Below are 21,796 nucleotides of genomic sequence, written 5' to 3' on the forward strand. Positions count from 1 at the left end.
ACAAAAGCTATGCAAGATTTATGCCGGGGACGAGAAGAAGTCTGTGCAAGTGGCAATGAAGTAAGACGTCAGGTAAAAAATTAAAATTACCGCCGCAGCTGTTGCCCAGCCAAACAAACAGAATGACGAAGGACGAAGGACGACGGGCCAGCAAAAAAATGTGTAAGGATATAAAGGAGGGACTGACTATGGCAGTGCTCGGAAAACCGTCAGCTGCATCGGCAGTGAAAGCTCTGCTGGGAAAGTTTCACATTTAGCTGGAAAACTTACAACTTCCAGGTGGAATTGCAATACACAAAACATCGTCAGTTCTATGCGGTTTATTCTTATACAATTTCTGGAATTTGTTGTTCTGTAAGCTTCTGTAGGTCGGAATATGTCCTGTTCATAAGAAAATAGCCCGAACGATTTGGATAGTGAACTTGAAATTTAATCTAATGAATGAGTTAGAAACTAAGATATGCTGTTGCTAAATCACGTTCTCGTACATCTTGGGATTCCGCTGGATGTTCTCCTCCATGATCTTCTTGTGCATCGTCTCCCAAGTCTCCAGCCTGGCCAGGACATCTGGGATGACCTCGCGCACCTTGAGGCGATTGAACTCGGGCCCATCTCGCATATCCACGTTGGTCCTGAAGTTGTAGTTGGGCGTGTAGCCGTTGAGTTTGAGGAAGTGATCGAAGTAGAAGGGCACGATCTGCTCCTGCATGTTGTCCACGGTGAGCAGGGAGGTGTGGGTGATCTGGTCACCGGTGTAGCCATCCTCGCGAAAGGCACGCACAAAGTTCTTGGTGTTCTCGGATATCACCAGCACCTCCTTCTCCTCGGGAATGATCTTCTTCTTGAGGTAGAGCCTTGGCAGACGACCCTCGCGCTTGGGCTTCTGGTAGGGCGGCTCCAGGTTGCGGCGCACCTTCTTCATCTCCATGTCGATGCGGCGCTCCACCTGGTAGGCCTGGTAGGAGAGCTTCTCCCTGTAGCGGCGTCGCTTGCGCAGCGTGGCTTCCACGGACCGCACCTTCTCGATGTCCATGTGCTCGAACTTCGAGAGTATCTCCATGACCACGTCGCTGATGGCGGCCACCATGTCAGCGGCGCTGGGCAGCACATCGCTGGTGCCGCGCACCGAGTCCGGAATCACGCGGCGCCACACCTCGGCCAGCACGGCGCGGTGCTTGTTGAAGTCCTCGTCCGCTATCGTCTCCTCGATGGGCCGGCCAAGGTACTGATGGACGCGCTGCTCCATCTCGCGTGCACGGTCCTCCATGAAGAACTTCTTGGCCGATTTGCGGGCAACGTACTCCTGTTTCTCCTTCAGATCCTTGGTGCACCAGTCGACAAAGGTCTCCAGTCGACCCTGCAGCTCGGTGTGAATGGACAACGTGAAGTGCATCTCCAGGAGCAGCATGAATGTCTTGTTCTTGAGACTATCGAGGCCCTGCAGAAAGGACTCGGCGTCGGGGAAGACCTGCAGGATTGGGTGGATCTTTTGCATGTAGACATCGTAGTAGAAGGCGCGGATGGCCCAGGCATCGTCTTTGTCGCGAACCCGAATGTTGACAATGCCGCGTTTCGCAATGGACACGTCATACGGCTCCAGTTCCAGGTCCTCCTCATTCACCTCCTCCGTAGCCGCCTGCTCGTCGTCGGCCTCGCTCCTGGCACTGCTCTTGCGCGTTCCTTTGGGCACCAGGTGGATCCAATCGTGCTCGGCCCGCCAGTCCTGGTCGCCCATCAGGTAGTGGAAGTTCTGCAGCATGATGCAGCGGATCCAGTGGCCCTCGATGAACACAATATCCATGTTGAGCATCATTAGCTCGCGCTCCAGGTCGCGGTACTCCTGCTTGAGCTTGTCGGTGGTCTCGTAGTAGGACTTCACCTGGTATACCATCGTCATGGCGGCGTTGTACTCCTTCTTCTTCCACTTGGCGAAGAGTGCCTCGTACAGGTTCTTGGTGTTCTTCATCTCCACCCAGTGGCGCTCATTCATGCGGTCATAGATCTTGGTGCGCACCATCTGGCCCTGGATCAGCAAGGACTCGTACTTCAGCCGCATCGCGTCCTTGAGCAGCTGTATGCTGGTCTTGAACTTGAACGACTTGATGGTGGCGCGACTTTTCATCTCCTCAATGTAGTTCTCGTCCAGGTCGGTGATCACCGCTCCGTAGTACTTGCGGCTTCCGGGACCGAGCAGCGTTTTGCGCACATCCGGCACTTCGACTTCCAGCCGCAGGCGCAGGCTGTTTCGCAGCCGGGTGCTGAAGGTGAAAAAGGTGTCCTTGGGCCCCAGCATATCGGCCTGCTCCTTGTGCTGCCCCGAAAAGGGCAGCATGCGATAGGGATCCTCCTCCTCGGCATTCACGTCAATCACCGCCGCGTGGAAACGTGCACGCCGCATCTCCTCGAAGGGCACCAGTGGCTTTCGGATGTAGTCCAGGGGCAGCTTGGTCTTGTCCTCGATGACCATGTAGCTACCGCTGTCGTTCGACAGATCGGTGCATTCGGAGCTGGTCAACGAGCTGAGACAGTTCTCGATGCTCTTCAGATCCTCCTCGAGCTCAGCGACAACCGCCTTGCGATCCACCAGCAGGCGCTCCTCGCCGGGCTCAATGTCCTTGGTCTCGTAAATGGCCTCGCGCGTCTCGCGCAGCAAATCCAGATACTGCTTGCGACCGGGAAAGTCCAGCTTGGCCAGCTCCTCGGGATCCCGGGAGTGAAAGACGAAATCGTATGGCTGGCAAAGGTCGAGCACCTTTTCGCCGGCAGCCTCCTTGTTGTCGGTCCGGGTGGCGGCCAGGTGCTCCGATATCATCTTGTTGAAGTCATAGCTGGGCATGGTCAAGTCCATGTTGACGTACTTGCTGCTGGGCGGCTTGGCCCGTGCAAATTTCACCACCGGCTGCCGCACCTTCTTCTCCACCTTGGTAATCTCTGGCATTACGGTCTTTGGCTGATACTGCACGTGAACGTTCTTCACCTGGGTGGGCGCCCAGTGGTCGTGGTGATGTCTGGCCTCGAAAATGTCCGTGTATGGACGCTTTTTGGTGCGCACATTGGCGAAGCGTAGCTTCTCCGGTTCCGGTTGCTCCAGGAGCGGCAGCGCAGAGTTCTGCAGCACCTCGTTGAAAATCGCCGACGGAACTCGCTCGGCGGCGTAATCGCGTTTCCGTCGCGGATGAATCGTTAAGGTCTTCTCCCGCTCCTTGGGTGCAGGCATATTTCCCCGCCATCGTGCCGGCTGCGACTCCTTGCCGGCAGCAAAACGACCCATGGCGGTGGCATCCTGGCCAGAAGTGGCGCGTTGTATGCCGGAACTGACAGAGTTTTCGACATTGCGAGCATATCCTGGGACCAGGAATTGAGTGGATTGCGAATGCCCCTTTGGTGGTCGGTCACATCCGCCCTCCTGACGCGGCTGTCCCTCGCCCTCATTGTATGGAGGCTCTGGAGTTGGCACCCAGTCCACGTCCAGTTCCTCCTCCACCTCCAGACAAGGATCTACCGCTCTCAGCTGTTCCTTCTCGATGCACGGCAGGCCGAGCAACTGCATCCGGGCGAGTTTCTTCTTTTGGCGCTTGGACTTGGCCAACTGCTGCTTCATATCCAGGTACTCCAGCGTGGTGTTCACCTTGGTGGCGTCGAGCACCTCCATTTCCTCCACCGGAACGCGATCGTCCGGCACAAGCACCTTCTCGGGAAACACGTACCGGATGAGATTAAACTTCTTCACGTTATACGCCGGCTTCGGTTTGACGATTTTCAAGTTCTTGCGCAGCCGTCGATGGTAGTGGAGTCCGAGCTTCTGATTCACGAATTCCCGGACCGCGCTCTGACGTTCCCGCCTTCGCACCAGCAAGGGTTCCGGCGGGAAGAGGTCCAGGTTCGGGTCGTCCGGGTCAAGAACCTGTAAAAAGCGAGGATTGACAATGTGCGGATAAGCAAATGAATGAAGAATGAGTAAATCCTGTAGCGTTACCCACCTTGATGATGCCGCGCTCCACGTCCAGCTTGATGGGCTCCTTGTGCGGCACCAGCTGGTTGAGCCAATCCTCGCGCGTGAGGCAACCCTTAACCGTCCGCTGGCCCTGCATGATTTGGTGGCGATGGAGCTTGCCGCGCAGCCCGTCGCCGTGCTTGAAGTGGAAGCCACGCAGCTGGAACTTGTCGCCGATCTTGCCCACCTGCAGGTAGTCCTCATCATCGCTGCTCTGCTCGCTGGGCGTGGAACCGACGCTGCCCTCGATGCTCTCGTCGCAGGCCAGCTGCTGCTCCGCATCCGGCATGTACTTGTGCTTGCCAGTGCGCTCCAGATAGAACTGCTGGGTGACCCTGGCCTTGTCCCGCCGCACACAATCCTCGCGATGCATGATGGCCTTCAGACGCTCCGTTTCGGTGAGCGTCTTGGGGAAGACCTTGCGTTTCCGGATGATCGGCTTCAGCTCCACGTGCTTGCGGAAGCTGCGCTCAATGGCGTCATCGATGACGGCCACATCGGCGCGCAGATCGGCCTCGGCGACGGTGCGACCCTCGATCTCCTTGATGGCCGCCTCCTGCTTGCGTCGCTCCTGCAGCTGCTCCTCCTCGCGCTGCTTGTTCCGCAGATAGATGTCCTTGTAGCGGGCGGCCCGGCGCCGGCGCTCCTCCTCGATCTTCAGCTTGTTGGCCGGCTTGTCCGGACTGCGATACAGGTGCACCAGTCGTGGCGACGGTGGCGGCGATGGCGTCTCTACCGGCGTGTCCTTGATGGTCGTATTGAAGCGCAGCGGCACTGCCAGGCGCTCCTCCTTCAACTCGGCCTCCACATTCACCTTGGTGTTCTTCTTCGCCTTGCGCCGCGCCATGTAGCGCTGGACGCGCCAGAAGGTGAGCGCATTCTGTTGCTCGATCTCGTCCTGCTCGTACGTCGTCTTGTAGTCCATGCCATGAAAGTCCAGTCGCAGCGGATTCTGCAGATCGATCACCTCGCAGATGTGCGTGTCGGATGTCTCCGATGCGGAGCTGGCGCACAGATTGTCGCCGTGCTTGACCAGCTTGCTGATCAGGCTGAACTCCTGCTCCTTCGTGAGCGGCTTGTGGCGCAACGCCACCGGATTGACCAGGCAGTGGGTCTTGCGCGGATCCTGGGTGAGAAAGAACTTCTGCCGGGCGGGCGTCAGCTTGGCCAGCTGCTCATAGTCCTTGGGACACTTGCCAATACGCGGCCTCGGTGCTCCGGCCACAAAGCTGGCCGGGCACGGTCGTCGCCACTCCTCGCCCTTAAAATGGGGCGGTCGCGTGGAGGGCGTGTGCACGGAGTCAACCAGCTCGTCGGAATCGGGTTCTCCATGGGAAGACTCCCGCGCCAAAGCGCCGTTGGGCCAACTGTCGCTCTGGGTCTTTTGGGCGGTGGTCGTGGTGGAGCAGACACCCTTGCGTATCTTGACCGTCTCGATGCCGTCCCGGAAGTGGGAGTTGCTCGAGCTGGCGAAGTCGCGTCCTCTGGCCCGGATGACGCTCTTGCCGCACTCGTCGCGCTTGTGCAGCTCGGTGCGCTTGACGTTGACGTCGGGAAACTCCAGATTCTGGACGGTCAGTATGTTGTTCGAGTCCCGCTGCCCGAAGAAGTCGATGTTGCGGAACTTCTCGATGGTCCGCTCCTCCCGCGTCTTGCGCTCCGGATGCTTACGCGGTGGACACTGCCGCTTGCCGGTATCTTCGCCTTTCGGCTCCGGTTTAGCTTTGATCTTTGTAGATTCTACTTTGGCTTGGATCGATTTCAATTCCCTTTCCTTTTTGGCACGGGCACGCATGTTTATGGTGCGATTCACCGTCTCCATCCGGTAGTTCTTGGCCGCCACGTTATGGTGTAGCATCGACGTCATAATGGTTTCCTGATTGCCCAGTATCCAACTGAAAAATATAAACTGGCGTATCCTTGCTTTTAGGTTTGGGCTTGCTTTTAGTTCTCACATCTGTGAACTGGACGTAGTTCGATGACTTTTAGAGCCAAAGCTCCCCAGTTGTGCTATAACAATAAGCTAAACAACTGTTGTGAAGCTAACAGGCTTATAAGTAGGTGTAAGCAGAAAATGAAAATAAATTGCTTAACGGGTTGAGGCGAACAATGTAGTCTTTCTGACATATGCGACATTTTCCTGCAGCTCTTTCTCGCATTTTCAGAAGTTCGCTTTTTGAACGGATTTGAATTCCAGTAGGTATTTCGCCACCGCCTCCATTAAATTGAATTAAGTGAAAATTGAATCGAGCGCGCAAAAATCAACCTGACAGGCACCACAAAGGCACGGATGTTGCGAGAATGAAGGTTGGCGATGATTCTGATATTAATGGCACTGACGATGATGATGACGAGGTGGTGGCCGGGTCTGAATTCAAACCGTTCAACATTTCCGTTTAATACGGCTTCACTTCCGTACAAATTTAATTAAAAACTGGAATTTTTCTTATTGCGCTTGCTGGTTATACAACTGCCCACTCCACGTATGTACATATGTGCATTCGGAAAATAATGAATTATTTAAAATGTATGCACTCTAAAAAGTAATTAATTTTCAACACAATAAGAACCAACACAATATTACATAAGTAATTCTTTATATTTGATAAGAAATGAGTTGAACTATTTCTCGATAAATACAGATTTCGAATTCTGATTAATACATATGATTTACCTGATCATATATATGATGTCTAAAATGATGTATTATAGAAATTAGCTAATAGGTATAGAAATCTGTGCACATCTAATAGTGATTAAGTGGAAAATTAAGTACCCAGGCAAAGTGCAATTGCTGTAATCATGTTCAATAAATTTGCAAATCCGCTTAATTCAATTAGTGTTTTGTCTCTGGCTAATTTACAACAGCACTTAGTATTCGACAGAAAGTATCGGAAATTTCAATTGAATATTAATTGACTTTAAGCTTCAAGTACAGTAAGCACTCGAACAACTGATAAACGCATTTTTGGTTAAATTTAATTACGTTAACAAGCCGACACACACACAAGGTCATTCAAATACAAATATGCAGATGTGTGCATGAGTACATTGTTTAATGCCAGTTTTATAAATTGCAATAAAATATGTGTAATATAGAAAGTTGGGGTAGTCTTGTTGTTTTGCACGTTTAATAATTTGTACCATTGCAAAAAATATTATAGGAGTATTAATTGTACATGAGAATGATATGTATAATTCCAACTATGGCTTGAATGGCAGAATATTGGAAATCTCCATTGCTAAGTTTCTCATTAGTTTTAATTATATTAAAATCATTTTCGGATTCTGTCGATGGTTTTTATCTGATTTGTACAGCAACTAAACGAGTTTCTTACTTATTCTCTGACAGATGATGGGCAGTATGGTTTTATTAAATAATATATTTTTTTTCAGAACATATTTCGCTACTTTCAGGCTCACTATTCCTGTTTACAATGGGAGGGATTCTACCTGTAACACAAGACCCCAAAATCAGCCTTATTTTCACCTGGGTGGTAATGGCAACGCGTTTATTAGCTTTTTAGCCTTCGGCTGAATACTCAGCCAAGTTGCCAGTCGAGCATTCGAGATTTCAAATTAAATTAACTTTCTTTCATTTTGGTGACAAACATGCAAGGCATACGATTCGATTCACGCCGCTACCTTTCGTGTGAGTTTCTTTTCGACATCCATTTTTTTTTTTCAATTTGTCTGCTAAAACTCACTTTTCTTGTAACATTTCATTTTCTTTGAGTAACTCAAAACCGACGTCGCCTGAAACTTCGGTAGCCACGGTGGAAAACAGATAAAATAGACTTGGATGATGGAAATGAAGACGAGGCTGAAGGATATACTCCTTGGAGACCCATTTTCCTGAGTATTAGGTTTCACTGACTTCCTTTGAGCAGTAAAATTTGCCATCTTGGGGGAAAGACGTTTGTGGGAGCTGTAAGGATGATGTTCTTATGAATGCACTCCCCCAAATGTTTCTTTTTTGCATGCCGAAAATGGTTGTAATCTCAAAACAGCATTACTATATTTTAGGCTTAACCAAAATCTGCAAGTTGAATCTTAATTTCCGAAAGAAGTATATTTAAAATGCATATCGGTATTCCACAGTCGGTTACTATCCTTTGCTTTTTGAATTTATGGGGTAACTTTTCTTATAAATTGTTTCACACATACGGCACAGAAAGCTTTCTGTTCGTTCGTCAATTCACAGAAGGCTCTAGGAACTATGTCCTTTGTCCCATGTCTATGTCCTGCGGGCTTTCTTCGCTATGTGTGGCCAGTAGACGAATGCAATTGACGCTGCAAATTGCATTACCCATAGATTTTCCACTGCTCGCACTGGGCAATTTCTTTCAGCATTACATTGGTTTATGGCCAACTGTCGGCAAGTCTATCAATTTGAACTAAGATGCACAAAGGAGCTTCATTCTCGTCATCAAAAATGTGATCAACTGAGGTCAGACCGTAAAAGTCAACAACTGGGATTAGCCAACCACAACGGGGTATCCTGATCCCTGATTCCTGATCCATATAAATAATCTGCGTAAGTTTCGCAATTTTCGAAATCACTTTCGATGGTTTCCAAACAATTGATGGCAGATAGTACAGCATTTCGATGGTTCCTTACTTACTGAGGGCAGATAATGAAAAAGGACACGGTACGGCACGCAGGATGGAAATGGGCAGGATGGAAAGCACAAATGCTTTTAAATGACTGACCTGCGCTTGGCTTTTTGCAGCTGTAATCAATATGCAAACAAACCATTTGCCGCATTAATTACAAAGTAATGCAGCGCAGCAGCGAGCGTGAAATGTAAAAATAAACGGCAGATGCTCGCGATTTGCCTGATGACTTGCCGGAGGATTGGAGGACTCAGCCACGCTGGTGTGGTGGTCACAGTGGGTCGGTAACTGGGTTTCGTTGTTGGGCATCATTTTTCGGAGGAGCATATTGGGGTCATCCCGTTGGAGGGTGGGTCTGTGCTGAATAACCGCCATGCGCATGCCAATGATGAAGCCATTAATTTGCAATTAAATCGATGATTGCAAATAAGCGCACTGAAATATAAGCCAACTGGCTACAAAAAGAAGTTGGTTAAAGTGGCAGCGCGGAAAAAATCCTCGAGAAATAAGGTAAACAGATACGTTGCACTGGCTTCTGCGGTTGCACTGAATTATTGATCAAATAAATCGAAATGTTTAAATTATGTAGCTGTAGTGAGCCTTCATTTAGCTTAAGATCTTTCATACCTTAGAACGAATTTTATTTGATTTTTAGACAATATATTTCAAAGTGTTTTTCACTCCCTAGGTACTCCATTCAATTGAATCTTGAAATCGTTCCGCTGAAAAACCCTATAAGGGCTCGCCTGTGTGCATACAGTTGGCCAAAACGTTTTTCCATCAACTTTGGCGGACATTCAATTAAAAATTACTTTATTTGCAATTAAATCGTATCACCAGCTTTTTACCGCCATCTGCGCTCCAACTCCCCCCAACTCGGCTCGATTTTCCAGTTTTTACACAGTTGCGGGCAGCCCTATTGGTTTTGTTTGGCTAGCAGCAGTAGTACTACACTGGGTGGAAAAACGCTTGGGTTGCATTTTAAAATGCCATTTACTATCATGACTTTGTTGCTGGCGCTGTCATTTTCCAACTTCCTTTATGCCAGGGGTAAGGGTCTATGGCAATAGCTACCTATCTATGGGGCTGGCGCACAAATCACGGCAATTTATTTATGACACTATTTACAAGAAGCAAAGGGGAGCAGACAACAGCTGGCCGTCGTGGCCGCCCCATAAATGCAAGGACAACAAAATTGAGGGGCTCCCGTTTACAGAAACTTAGCTTCCCCTCCATTCTACATCAGCCATCAGCCACATCGCCCTTGTGGGCTCCACGTGCACTCTACTTAAATAACAATTTCAATATATTGAAATTTACTTTGTCACATGAAAGCTAAACAGCTTGCACTCAGCGTCAGTCACGACAAGAGTCCTGGACTGGCATATATATGTACATATATATATATGTATATATTTATATTCTGGCACCATCCTGTCAGCCAACCTCTGGTTGGTCGAGCCCCGTGTGGTGATGACTTCTTCCCATGCCTTAGAAAGTTTGAAATGTGCTGGAATTGCGGGTTTTTTATTTTATGATATTTACATTTTCATATTTATGGACTACGTCACACCGCCGAGCGTTCTTTACTTCTGCAACGATTGCCATAGTTTCGCACAGAAGTTAGAGAGAGTTAGGTGGAGGAGACATTTCCAGTTCCAGTTCCATTAAACATAATTAAATTGAAATTGCTTCTTGGAATAGGTGTTTGCCAATTTGCGGCTCTGGACAATGGCGGTTTTCTTTGTCTGTGCTCCGATTCCTAGGAACTAATCAAATTGCGGCTTCGTTCGTTAACTCTTAATGCATTGAAGTACCCATAGAATGTATATAAGTAATCATACATTGAATAAAACTGTGAAAAGGCGTACCCCATCAATCATTTTCCTAACTCACTTTTAGGATTTTGTTTCGCTTACCAAATCTATGTGAAAATATCTGGAAAACTGTAGCTTACTGCTGCTTTTGCACTTGCTGTAGCTGAGCAACGGGTATCGGATAGTCGAGTCACTGGACTTTGGCGTTCTTTCTGGTTTTGTAATATTTTGTTTCACCGAACGCTTTGTCCGCTGACTCTTCTCTTATTTTTATTGTGTCCCATTTCGAGGTTGTGTGCAATTTTTAACGTGGTGCGGGTGAAACTGAATGACGATAGGGGCTGGTCGTTTGGTTTGGTGTCGCCGTCCTTTCAAAGCGACATCAGGTGTTGCACGTTGTGCAAGAGCTTATCTCAAATGATTTATAAACTTCCAAAAGTACCGAGGCCAAAGCTATTGTCATTGCATAAAATATGCTAACAGTACAGAAGTAGGAGGCTCCACAACACAAAAAATATCACAAAAAAACAAAAAACAAGAGTACAAAATTCAAAGTAAGCCAGATGGAGCCAGTGGCAGTGTAAAATGCCAGAAGGAGGAAATTCTGGAGCAGAAAAACGACATACAAGATGTGGTTCTGTCCTTAGGTTCATGAAATCTTTGAATATAGAAGCTAAATTACTTTAAAAGAATATTTGAAGTTTTTTCAATATTTTTCTAATCCTTTTTTTATAGTAACTTGAAAAGTAAATCCCATTGGAAATGGAATCGAAGTTATCGAACTTTAGAGCCACAGGCCCGATTATTGATTATGATTAATTTAATGTATCTATAAGTATTTTTTCGAAGCATAGTCTAAAGAAAGAATATCTAAAGGTTAAAGTTATACCCAGTTATACATTGTACGATAATAGAATGAAGAGCGACGGCCGTGCATCAAAAACCAGAAACAGTAATAAATTTCATTTTGGCAGTTGCGGCGCCCACGGCTCAGAAAAATAAACTTCGAAAAATACTGAGCAGCAGAAAATAACATAAATTAATATTCAGTTAAAAATGTGCAAATATTTCACGCACGCATGTTGCTCCTTTTTCTTTTCCCACATCCCGCGGAGATTGCGAGCGGCAGGATATGAAGGGAGTGCAGGAGAAAGCGGAAATGTGTGGATATCCCCCTTTCCGCACTTTACGGTCAGTGGATTTTGTAATTCTTTTTTTCGCTCAACATTTTTTGTTATATTTTCTTTTTGGTCTGTTTTTTTGGGGTTAAATTTATGAATTATTTGCGCGCTTGCTGTTGAATTTATTAAATGTAAATGCCGCTTCGTCTGCCAGCCGACCATTTATTGGGGAAAAATACCGTAGCATACTTTTCTGAGCCAAGTGACTTATCTGCGGGCCAGATTTCATATGGAGGCGAGCTGTGGAGCTGTGCAGAACGGATGGCATGAAAAATATCGCCACGAGGTAATTTACATGCATTTTCGCTATAAATTAATGCGACTGCAGGTCATGCAAGTACCTAGAACATGGATGTGTACAAATGAGTACCACTATGCCTGCGTTTTGTGACATACTCGTATGCGTGCTTTTTTTGGTGAATTTCGTCAGTACATCCGGCTGATTATTCATAGAATTTTTCATGAACTAGTCGATTTATATAGAAACATAGAGATTGGCAAAGAAAAAATAAACAAAGGCCAAAAACTGTGGTCGAATTTTACCAATGTGATTTATTATACAAGCATAACGCGTTTAAGTTTGGCCAGGCTTAAAAAAATATCCATCATATGAGGCATCTTTAATAATTATGTATGTAGATCCTGAGAACCCAAGAGACGAAATATTGTTAATGACAGGTTCACATGAGGGGGGGCAAAAATGAGAAACAGACTTAACGTGAAAAGGTGGAGGTTGTACGTATTACCGCAAATGAATGGCCATTTCATTTGCATGCTGGGGGTAAAAACAGAAATGAGAGAACATCCGAAGCTAACCACAAAAATGGACTTTGCTTCATTATGCACAAACACGCCAATAAATGTAACGAGAAAGAGGGTAGGAGAGAAGGACGAGACGAAAGGAAACGAGGCAAACAGGATGAAGAGTCGACGAGTGTTTTTTGTAACGAAACTCTTAATCGCTCCTTTGCAGGCTTAAGCTGACAGTTATTACGTTCATGCCGGTAATTTCCCGATCTTCCAAAACCGTCGAGGACCAGTTTATGCGTGCATTTATTAAGAGCTCAGCTAATCGATTTCTCATGCTTTTTTATAGTAACGAGATGCTAAAATTGAACAATTTACAATGATTCTCCGGAACAGCGTTTTTCTCTGTGTACACATGCACTATTTCAAAAATATTTGGGGCATGCCTTTTTTAATGACTGTGACTTTGGCCGGCCAACTTGAGCCGGGCGTACACCTCTAATGGCGATTGCATCCATATGATGACCTGAAGTGACACAAACCACAACGCCAGAGCTCTCAGCTTGGAGCTGGCTTATGGGTCTCAGGATGGGGCAGATCCTGCCGGCAGCTGCTGGCTCCTTTTGACTCTCGCAAATTTCGCCCAACGTCGCATATTTCAGTTGTCATTTTTGCTGTTTTGTCAGTTTTGCGTGTGACACAACCGGCGACTCAGGGGGCAAGGGGGTAGAAAGTGGGTGGCGGAGAAGGTCCTGGGTCCTTCCATCTGTGTGTGTCCATTGCAACGGCATTTCCGCTGGCAGGCGACGCAGCTGCGGTGGCAACTGCCACAAACAATTTTGACATTCCCGAGCGGAATTGCGAAAGAGCAAGCCCCGAGTTGAGATGCCACCATTGCCTCCAGCAGGATGCGGCAAGCATATTGTGAAATCAACGTGATTACAGGACATTAACATGCATGCTCCAACAAGCAGGAACAATTCAGGGGAAAGTGCAGAGCTCAGATGTGGCACGTATGGGTGCAACATTATCTTTTACCTTATGGGAAACTGTGATTATCTTTTAGTATGGACGCAACCAAACACTGACCTCTCACATTTCAGTCAGCATACACACATAATTAGCTTGAGCGTTGTGAAGTAACTCATAACTTAATTAAATTAGTATGTCTAACTAATTTTTATTGACTTTAATCGAAAATAAACGAATTATAATGTTTGCCAGTTCTTGCAATTGCAATTTTGTCAACTTTGTTGCACTGCACCAAAAACGAGTATCAACTATTTACTAGGCGAATACCAAGGGTCCTCCTTGACCTGCGGAATATTGTACCTGATCTTCACGGGGGCCAGGATGTGCATGATCATGTGCTTGCACTCGCTGGAAGCTGACGGGGATTTCGGGAAGACCAGCGATTGATTGATGCGCTTGAGCAGGATGTGCACATTGGAGCCATCGTAGGGAAGACGGCCAAAGACCATCGCATAGCAGACGACGCCGCAAGCCCAGATGTCCGACATGAACGGATCGTATGCCACGCCTGCAAGCATATGGATGTTCGAGCAAAGGATTAGGGACGTTATGGATTCACGACTCACCCTTGAGGATCTCTGGACTGGCGTAGGCGTAGCTGCCGCAGAAGGTTTTCGAGAGAATCACTTGATTGTCAGAGGTTCGGGTATCCTTCCGCGCGAATCCGAAGTCGATCAGTTTGAGATTCCAGTTCTCATCGAGTAGTAGATTCTCGCACTTGATGTCCCGGTGCACCACTCCCTTGCTGTGGATATACTCCACGGCACTCACCAGCTGCTTGAAGAGCGTGCGCGACTGCGGCTCGTCCAGGAACTTTCGCTCACGGACATAGTCCAGCAGCGTTCCATTCTCGGCCAGCTGCATGATCAGGTACACCCTGGGTGCAGCATCAAGGGGAATGGAAACGGGCTCATCATCTACGCCATCAAAAGCGACTCACCTGTGACTGGTCTCGATGCTCTGATAGAAGGTTATCAGGTTTTCGTGGTGCAGACCCTTCACCGCCTCGATCTCTCGCGGCAGGAACTTTTGCGTGTACTCGGATGGAGCCTTCACCTTGGATATGATCTTGACGGCCACCCGCTTGCCGTACTCCTCCGAGAAGCCGATCTTGACCTTGGCATAGTTACCAGTGCCAATTACCTTGCCGAGTATAATGCCGTGCTCCTCGAGAATGGTTTTCTGTGGCTTCGACTTGTCGTCGGGTTTTGCCGCAACTGCCCCTGATGTTGCCGCTGGTGGCTTGCTTTGTGGTGGCCGGTCATTGAAGGTATACACCTTCTGCTCCTGGCGACGACCCGAGTTCTGGTCGGTGACGAGGTCCTGCGATGAACTACCGCCAATTACTAGGGGAAAATCGCATTTCGTTTTGAATAAAAATCGAATTATAACCGATCTAAGCACTTACCTTGGTCGTTTTTCCTTCTGGAAGATGTCGCCATTAAAAGGGGTACCACAAGTGCGATTCACCAACGACGCCAATAATTCGGGAATATCGTGAACAAACAAAGTATCATTAAATATTTATCATATTAGGAAACCAGAAATTTTGCGACCTTTTCTTTAATACTGTGACATACAATGAAAATATATACTTATGTATACATATGTGTATTAGAAATAATTTCCAACTTTTGATTAGTCCATCTCAGATCAGAACTTCCATTACAAAAGATTCCTGCAATGCTACTATACTAAACTATGTACAAAATTAATTTTTTAAACTACAATTGCAGAACAAGGATTAAAGCAAACCCTGTTTATAATAAATTATTAACTTAATTTGTGGGGTTATTACAATGATATCACGAGTATAATATAGGCTTTGAGTGCGAAAACAAACTCATGCAGATATCAATATATGAAAATTATATCTTTTAGATGTATTGAGTGGGAATTTTCAAATAATCGTTATGCCTAATGATCCTGTCAACGCGAACCAGTTCCTTTGACTTTCCGCATGAGTTGGCAGCACCCGCCCTGCCTTACCGTTACTTTGACAACGGTCAACTGACAAAACAACGAATCCAAAAATTTTACTTAATGCCAGTCACTTAAAGTAATAAAAACTGACCAAGAAGCCGACTAATATTAAGTCCAGAGTGATTGAATTGATGGCGGAGGTGCACATAATCGGGCAGATATTGAAAGCAGTTGACTTCGCCGAGCCGCACCTGTACTGCAAGTGGAGTCTGCAGAGCGGTGAGTTACCACGCAGCAAATGTAGTCTCAATTAACCTGATTGCTGATTTCGGTAACGGTAGGAAACGCCTGGCGCCTGGTTCAGGGCGAGGTGCAGGGTCAGAGTCACGTGGCGGCGCACCGACTCCAGAGCAGCTCGGACTTTGCCCAGCCGCTGGACATTCACCTGAGCACCGCCTCCGTCCAGGGCTGGCCCCGCCTGCTGGTGGAAGTGTACGCCGTCAACGTACTGCAACAGTCGTGGCCCGTCGGCTACGGCTTTGTGCACGTGCCGTCCACACCCGGTGTGCATCGCCTGGAGATCGGCACCTGGAAGATTGCACCCAACGGCCTGTGGCAGTCGCTGCGCGAACGTTTCGGTGGCGGAGGAGCGGCCCTCAGCAAGACGGATCTGCTCTACTCGGGTGTTGAGCGGTGAGTCAAGGAGAAGCTAGTGGTAGAAGCATTGCTATTTCATTTGTATATATATTTCTTTGTCCAGCTACAAACTGCAAACTCTGAGTTCTGGAAAGGTCATTGTAGAGCTGAATCTAATTTTTCGAAAGTTCGACGAGTACGGCGTGGAGTTCAAGTAGCCATGAAGGAGGTGCTGCTGCTGGCCGTGCTGTGCCTGGCCACATACCACACACATGCCATTAAAATTGGAATTTCGCACACTTACAATACCACACTATCGCCAACGGCTTCCACTACCACGGAGCCACCAGCCACGACAGGTGCTCCGAGCAGTGAGGCACCAGTCAGCTCCATCAGCACACTGCCGGAGGCGGAGGTGACCACCACTACTCCTGCAATCACATTTCCACCGCGGGTCCCACAGAAGCCCAAGGTGGCAGTGGCATTGCCAACCACGTCGACGGCTTCCGAGGCGGAGGCGCTACCTTTGAACTCCACAGAAGCGACCACCTCCTTGCCGAAATCCGTGGACCATATCTATTACTACTGCTCCTGCGATCTTCAGGCAGACAGATGCGACCTCAACTGCTGCTGCGACACCGATTGCCCATCCGAAACCCGTCAGGTTTTCAATTGCCTGCCGAGTGCTTTGATACCGCAGCTTGAATCTCGCCTGGAGGATTTCCAATACACCCATGGCTTGCCCACCTGCCAGATCAACGATGGCTGGCTGTGCGTCTTTCGCAGCAACACAAAAGCAACAAAGAGCCGTCCGCAAGATATGAATATCGACACCTCGCAGTACAGAAAATGGAGGGATAACTTGGAGTACCAGGAAGCGGACTACACACAGTCTCGTCCAGTAGCTGGACACTACAAGTTCGGACAGCCCCTTCAGTTGTGGCAGCCAGAGACTAATCAATTAGCCACCTTTGAGTTGCCCGCCGCCTACGAAGGTCCCAATTGTCAGTTGAAGCAGTCAATCTGGCACCTGCAGTCGATCAGCAACGTCTGCAGAATGAAGGACTCTGCCCAGTTGCAGGAGAGTATCTGGTGCCTACTGAACCAGACTTCGACCTATGAAGTCCTGTCGAAACCCCGCGATCTGGAGGAACAGGAAGTGAAAGGACTGATCGTCCAGGTCTGCCTAAAGGGAGGCGAGAAGGCATCGCGTTGTCTGGAGCGAGGGAACGATACCCAACTGGACATTATAGTGGATCAAGTGGATCTGCAACTGGTGCACAACTATACACATATTCTAGAAGCAAAGCTCCTTCTGGAGGAGGCCAAACTGACGGAGGATGACAACGAGCCACTTTGGCTGCGCTACAATGTTGAGTTTATAACTCTGAACAAATCGCTGACCAAGCCCACTTCTGGGCCACTCGGTTACCTACCTGGCTCGCCTGTAATCCTGTCCAGACTGTCACCACAGAACAGCAGCCAGGACATGCAGCTAATAAGCTATCATCATTCCAACCGAAACATCAAAGAGTTTCACTGGCTTTCCCTGCCCTCCAGGAAGCCACGAGGCAGCAGCTGCCAACGGAAACTGGACCACAAGGAAGCTCTGCGCTTCGGCGTGGACCTCCTTACCCGCTGCGAACTGCACCACCCGGCGCCCGTGCTCCAGGAACACGCCAACCACACCGAGTACTGCCAGGACTTGCAGGCCCAGATATGGAGCCTGCTGTTGCCCCACAACTGCACCCAGCTGGAGGACGTGGCCAAGATGTTCGTCTCCCAGCTGGGCAGACCGAAGCCGGACAAGTGGCTGCCCATGCAGGTGCGCTACCCGGAGAACGCCCACGAGATGCCACCGCCCGTTCAGGCAGTATACGACGAAATGAGGCAGAGCCTGAGCTGTCGGAACATCTTCCTCAGCATTGGGTACGAGTTCCACGTGGCAGATCTGGCCCTGGTGGAGGGCAGGGCGCCACATCAGCGTGTCCTGCAGCATGCACGCCTGGTGTTGGGCCAGCGGCATGATCTGGAGTTCGACACCAGCGAGATGGAGGTGGCTCTTCCTCTCAGCGTTTCCGCCATGTTCTACCGGATGCACAGGAAGGCCCTGAGCAATGGAGCAGCAGTGGAAACCGCTGGCCATTTCGGGCTGCTGGTAATGATTTATCTAGGAACGGCACTTAGCTCTAGACTGGTATATGGATAAATGAGACTTTTGGAATAAAAGCTTGAAACTAAAGCTGCGTTTAAATGAAAGATACATTATGTAGATGGCTTTGAAAACAGCAGTTTTTAAAGTCTATAAACATTTCTTGACTCTTGCAAGTTGCATAGGTGGAGTAGTAGAAACTATTTTGTATCTTATATCTTTGCTTATATTTATGTTCAACATTTCCCAACACAAAATTGTTTGGAAAGAAATGCCTATTGTTTGAAAATTGCTTTAAAATGAAATTAAACTCTTAAAAAATCGTTGGCAAGTGGACAGTGTATTGTTGCGCTCTCCTCGCACGGTCACACTGTGCTTGAGCGGCAAAAGTGAACGAGATGGACGATTGTAAGTGAAGTTTTGAACATAAAGAGCGAAATAAGTAAAATAAAGATTCCCCCAAAGCCGTCAATTTAAGCGTCAGCATGGGCGATGTGGAGGCGTCTATGCTGAATCACAACGTTAGCTTCAGCAGCACCATGGTCACCTCAGCCGGCGATCTCTCGTTGCCCAAGCTGAGCATGACTCTCACGGAGGCGGAGCTGCTAAAGCTGCGTTCCCGGTGTCCAAAGAACGGTGTTGATTCGCCGGATGCATCTGTGGCCATGGAGACAAGCGTGGGTGTCGCATCTGGGCAGGAGGATGTGGAAGCGAAGGAGGAAAGCGTCGTCGACTTAGAGGACACTTTGGAGATGACGTCGAACGGCAACCAGGTGAAGCCGGAAGTCGCAGACCCTGCAGCAGATCCTGCGGCTGATCCTGCGGATTATCCTGTGCCCGAGTATTTCAAGGGCTCCATTGTTGAGCTTGCCCGACGCTGCTGGACCTCGTCAACGGAGGCTCAGCACTACACCAAGGGCTGCTACTGGTCACCGGACGGCACGTGCCTCCTAGTACCCATTCACCTCGATGGCATGCACGTCATGGAAGTACCTGCGGATCTCTACTCCACACCAGCGGTGCCGTCGACACGCCCGCTGAGCAAACTCGAGTCGGCGGTGCACGTGCCCGAGGGCGGAACCGTCTACGACTGTGTGTGGTATCCGCAAATGAACAGCCTGCAACCAGAAACCTGCTTGTGAGTAGACACCTATCTCACGCTCTCTATACCACCAATCCTACATCAGTTGCATTTCGCCTAAGGTGGGTGGCCACGCGGCAACACGAGCCCATACACATGTGGGATGCCTTCGACGGTTCCCTGCGATGCAGCTACAGCGGATATGATGCCGTAGACGAAGTGATGGCGGCCATTTCCTTGGCCTTCTCTCACGACGGCGAGAAGATCTACGCGGGATACAAGCGCTGCATCAAGATCTTCGACACCAGCAGGTCAGTCGGCTCTACTTAGCACCATAGACAAATTAATCCAGCTCCAAGTGCACTCCACAGACCTGGACGTGTTTGCGACGATTACCCCGTGAAGTTTGCCATTTCCTGCATTGCCCAGACCACTGCGCACCCAAACACACTGACCTGCGGCAACTGGCATGGCTACATCCAGCACTTCGACTTGCGGTGCAGCCACAAGCAGGGTCCACTCTTCACGCTGGGCGGGCACAAGGGCGGCATTACACAACTGCGCTACGGCGAGATTGGTGCCGGGGAGTGGCATCTGTTCAGTGGAGCTCGCAAGTGCGGGAAGATCTTGCAGTGGGACATGCGCAACTACAAGAAGCCACTGATGGAGCTGAAGCGCCATGTGGACACCAACCAGCGTATTCAATTCGACTTCACAGCCGACGGCCATTGGCTGGCCAGCGGCGGCACATGGGGATCCGTTAATGTTTGGGATCTACAGAATTGCGGAGATCCCACGATACTGCCTCTGCATTCTGACTGCTGCAACGGTGTGGCCCTCAACCCGGCCATGCCGATTCTGGCCACCAGCTCGGGGCAGTTCCACTTTACAGACCACAGTACCCAACGGGACAACGTCACCTTGAACGGCTCGGAAACGACGGAGTTGCCGGCGTCAGACGAAGTGAATCAAAATCAGCGGGAAGTTATCTATGAGAACGCAGTGGTCCTTTGGTGGTGCGGCCCAACTGGATAGCATATAAAACTGGTGTAGTCGAGTAAATAATACAAAATCCGTCTTTATTCTTGAATCCATTTGGAAATACTAAAGCATCATGACCGGGTCCAGACTGGTTGCCTTCGCCTGCAGGGGTGAATGGGAGTAAGTTGTTGCCTGCTCAATCTGATGGCGTGGCGATAGACTCACCTAGAACCGTTTGAGGAACTCCTCGGCGCAGGTGCGTGCCCTGGCGTTGACCGCCAGTTTCATCTCACTGATCTCCTTGTCGATCTCCTCCATGAAACTGATGACGAAGTCCACCAGCTTGTGCTTGTACATCTGCTCCGTGTGGAAGTTGGTGATGAGGAAGCTGATGTCGTAGCCCTCGATGGGCTTGCGGCGCAGTATGACAAACGACTCGGCGCGCCGCATCATGAACCTGGTGAACTTGTGGCACAGGATGCGCTCAATCTCGTCCGCCTGCTTCACGGCAATGCTCACGCGCACCGAGTTGATGGAGGGCTCAATCAGCACCTTCTCCCGCTCGTTGCGCGACACCACCACGGGCGTGAGCACCAGCTCCTTGCTGGAGCAGATCTCCACCTCCGGCTTGTTGTGCCGCTCCACCACCTGCGAGGGGAAGTCCTGCAGGCACATCGCCGCCGTCAGCGAGTGGCGAACGGCGGTCAGGTAGGGCTTCAATGTGGCTGCCATTGTGTGTGGGTGTCCGGTCGTTGTCTGCTGCCTCCGATCTCTTGTATCTGCACTTTTTACTTAACTTATTATGATTCACAGGCCCTGGAATTTATCAACCCGAATCAGTGTGACCCTGCGCCGCTGTGGGAAAAACACCACTGCCGAGGTGCGGCCACAAGAACATGGCGTGGATGGACTAAAGCAAACCAAATAATTTAGGTAAATGTATATCAACATTGTTTTTATAATTTTATAAAATGGTATATTATAATGGTATATCGACTATTAAGTTGAGCTCAAGTAAAACCTTATTTATGTTGTCCAGTGCCAAACTGGTTTGAAACTTAACTATTGAGCTCCTAGCCGAGATCCCACCCGTCGTTTCATTTCCATTCGTTTCTTAACAATTTTGAATTTTTTAAAGTGAAACATTTTAGGTGTCGCTAATTTTATACTGAAGTATAAGCAATTTAGAAGCAATCCATTATATTCTACCTTGCTAATTTCGACATTTTAAAATTAAAAGTTATGGAAATATCAAACCAGAAAAGAGGAAAGTTGTTAATTTGGAAAAAAACAGCATACACCAATTATAAATATTTCATTTATTTGTTTTATGCACTTTTATTATACAATTGTTATAAGTATTTTGCTCGCATATGGTCAGTTATTTGTGGCTTATATGAACTTAAATTACGCGTGAACCTAGAAAGTGAGTTTTTAAGCAATCGTTCAAAAATGTAACCCTTTCCATTCAATACTCAAAAATGTTTCGGCTGATTATTGCATTGGATTAGACATTAATATATCATAAATTGAGTAAATATCAAAGCGTTTGTATCAATTGTATTGATGCTTTACGTTTATATTTTGTTTATTTGTTTCTTGAGTATGCTTGAAAGTTTTCGTGTCTGGGTAATT

At 48.4% G+C, this 21,796-nt stretch overlaps 6 protein-coding genes across 6 annotated transcripts; 3 read left to right on the forward strand and 3 right to left on the reverse strand.

The window, feature by feature from the left end:
• Positions 1–304: 304 nt before the first annotated feature.
• On the reverse strand, positions 305–5,994 carry LOC120457186. The gene is made up of 2 exons (XM_039644531.2): positions 3,981–5,994; positions 305–3,904 (listed from the first exon to the last, which is right to left on the reverse strand). The coding sequence occupies exons 1-2, from the start codon at positions 5,859–5,861 to the stop codon at positions 470–472; spliced, it is 5,316 nt and encodes a 1,771-aa protein (XP_039500465.1). The 5' UTR covers positions 5,862–5,994; the 3' UTR covers positions 305–469.
• A 7,454-nt stretch (positions 5,995–13,448) lies between these two features.
• Positions 13,449–14,992, reverse strand: LOC120443700 (testis-specific serine/threonine-protein kinase 4). The gene is made up of 4 exons (XM_039622941.2): positions 14,797–14,992; positions 14,329–14,734; positions 13,955–14,265; positions 13,449–13,896 (listed from the first exon to the last, which is right to left on the reverse strand). Exons 1-4 carry the CDS (start codon positions 14,828–14,830, stop codon positions 13,637–13,639), a joined length of 1,011 nt encoding a protein of 336 aa, XP_039478875.1. The 5' UTR covers positions 14,831–14,992; the 3' UTR covers positions 13,449–13,636.
• A 341-nt stretch (positions 14,993–15,333) lies between these two features.
• On the forward strand, positions 15,334–16,213 carry LOC120458760 (B9 domain-containing protein 2). The gene is made up of 3 exons (XM_039646534.2): positions 15,334–15,590; positions 15,653–16,004; positions 16,072–16,213. The coding sequence occupies exons 1-3, from the start codon at positions 15,503–15,505 to the stop codon at positions 16,163–16,165; spliced, it is 534 nt and encodes a 177-aa protein (XP_039502468.1). The 5' UTR covers positions 15,334–15,502; the 3' UTR covers positions 16,166–16,213.
• Positions 16,168–18,156, forward strand: LOC120444015 (tectonic). Its single transcript, XM_039623497.2, has one exon. The coding sequence runs from the start codon at positions 16,168–16,170 to the stop codon at positions 18,154–18,156; it is 1,989 nt and encodes a 662-aa protein (XP_039479431.1).
• Positions 18,157–18,350: 194 nt separating this feature from the next.
• Positions 18,351–20,270, forward strand: LOC120458154 (telomerase Cajal body protein 1 homolog). The gene is made up of 4 exons (XM_039645704.1): positions 18,351–18,507; positions 18,565–19,237; positions 19,303–19,491; positions 19,552–20,270. Exons 1-4 carry the CDS (start codon positions 18,498–18,500, stop codon positions 20,213–20,215), a joined length of 1,536 nt encoding a protein of 511 aa, XP_039501638.1. The 5' UTR covers positions 18,351–18,497; the 3' UTR covers positions 20,216–20,270.
• Positions 20,234–21,028, reverse strand: LOC120458155 (actin-related protein 2/3 complex subunit 4). Its single transcript, XM_039645705.2, has 2 exons — positions 20,387–21,028; positions 20,234–20,323 (listed from the first exon to the last, which is right to left on the reverse strand). The coding sequence occupies exon 1, from the start codon at positions 20,891–20,893 to the stop codon at positions 20,387–20,389; it is 507 nt and encodes a 168-aa protein (XP_039501639.1). The 5' UTR covers positions 20,894–21,028; the 3' UTR covers positions 20,234–20,323.
• Positions 21,029–21,796: the final 768 nt, after the last annotated feature.

This window comes from Drosophila santomea, chromosome 2L, assembly GCF_016746245.2.
Source record: "Drosophila santomea strain STO CAGO 1482 chromosome 2L, Prin_Dsan_1.1, whole genome shotgun sequence".
Classification (NCBI taxonomy): Eukaryota; Metazoa; Arthropoda; class Insecta; order Diptera; family Drosophilidae; genus Drosophila; species Drosophila santomea.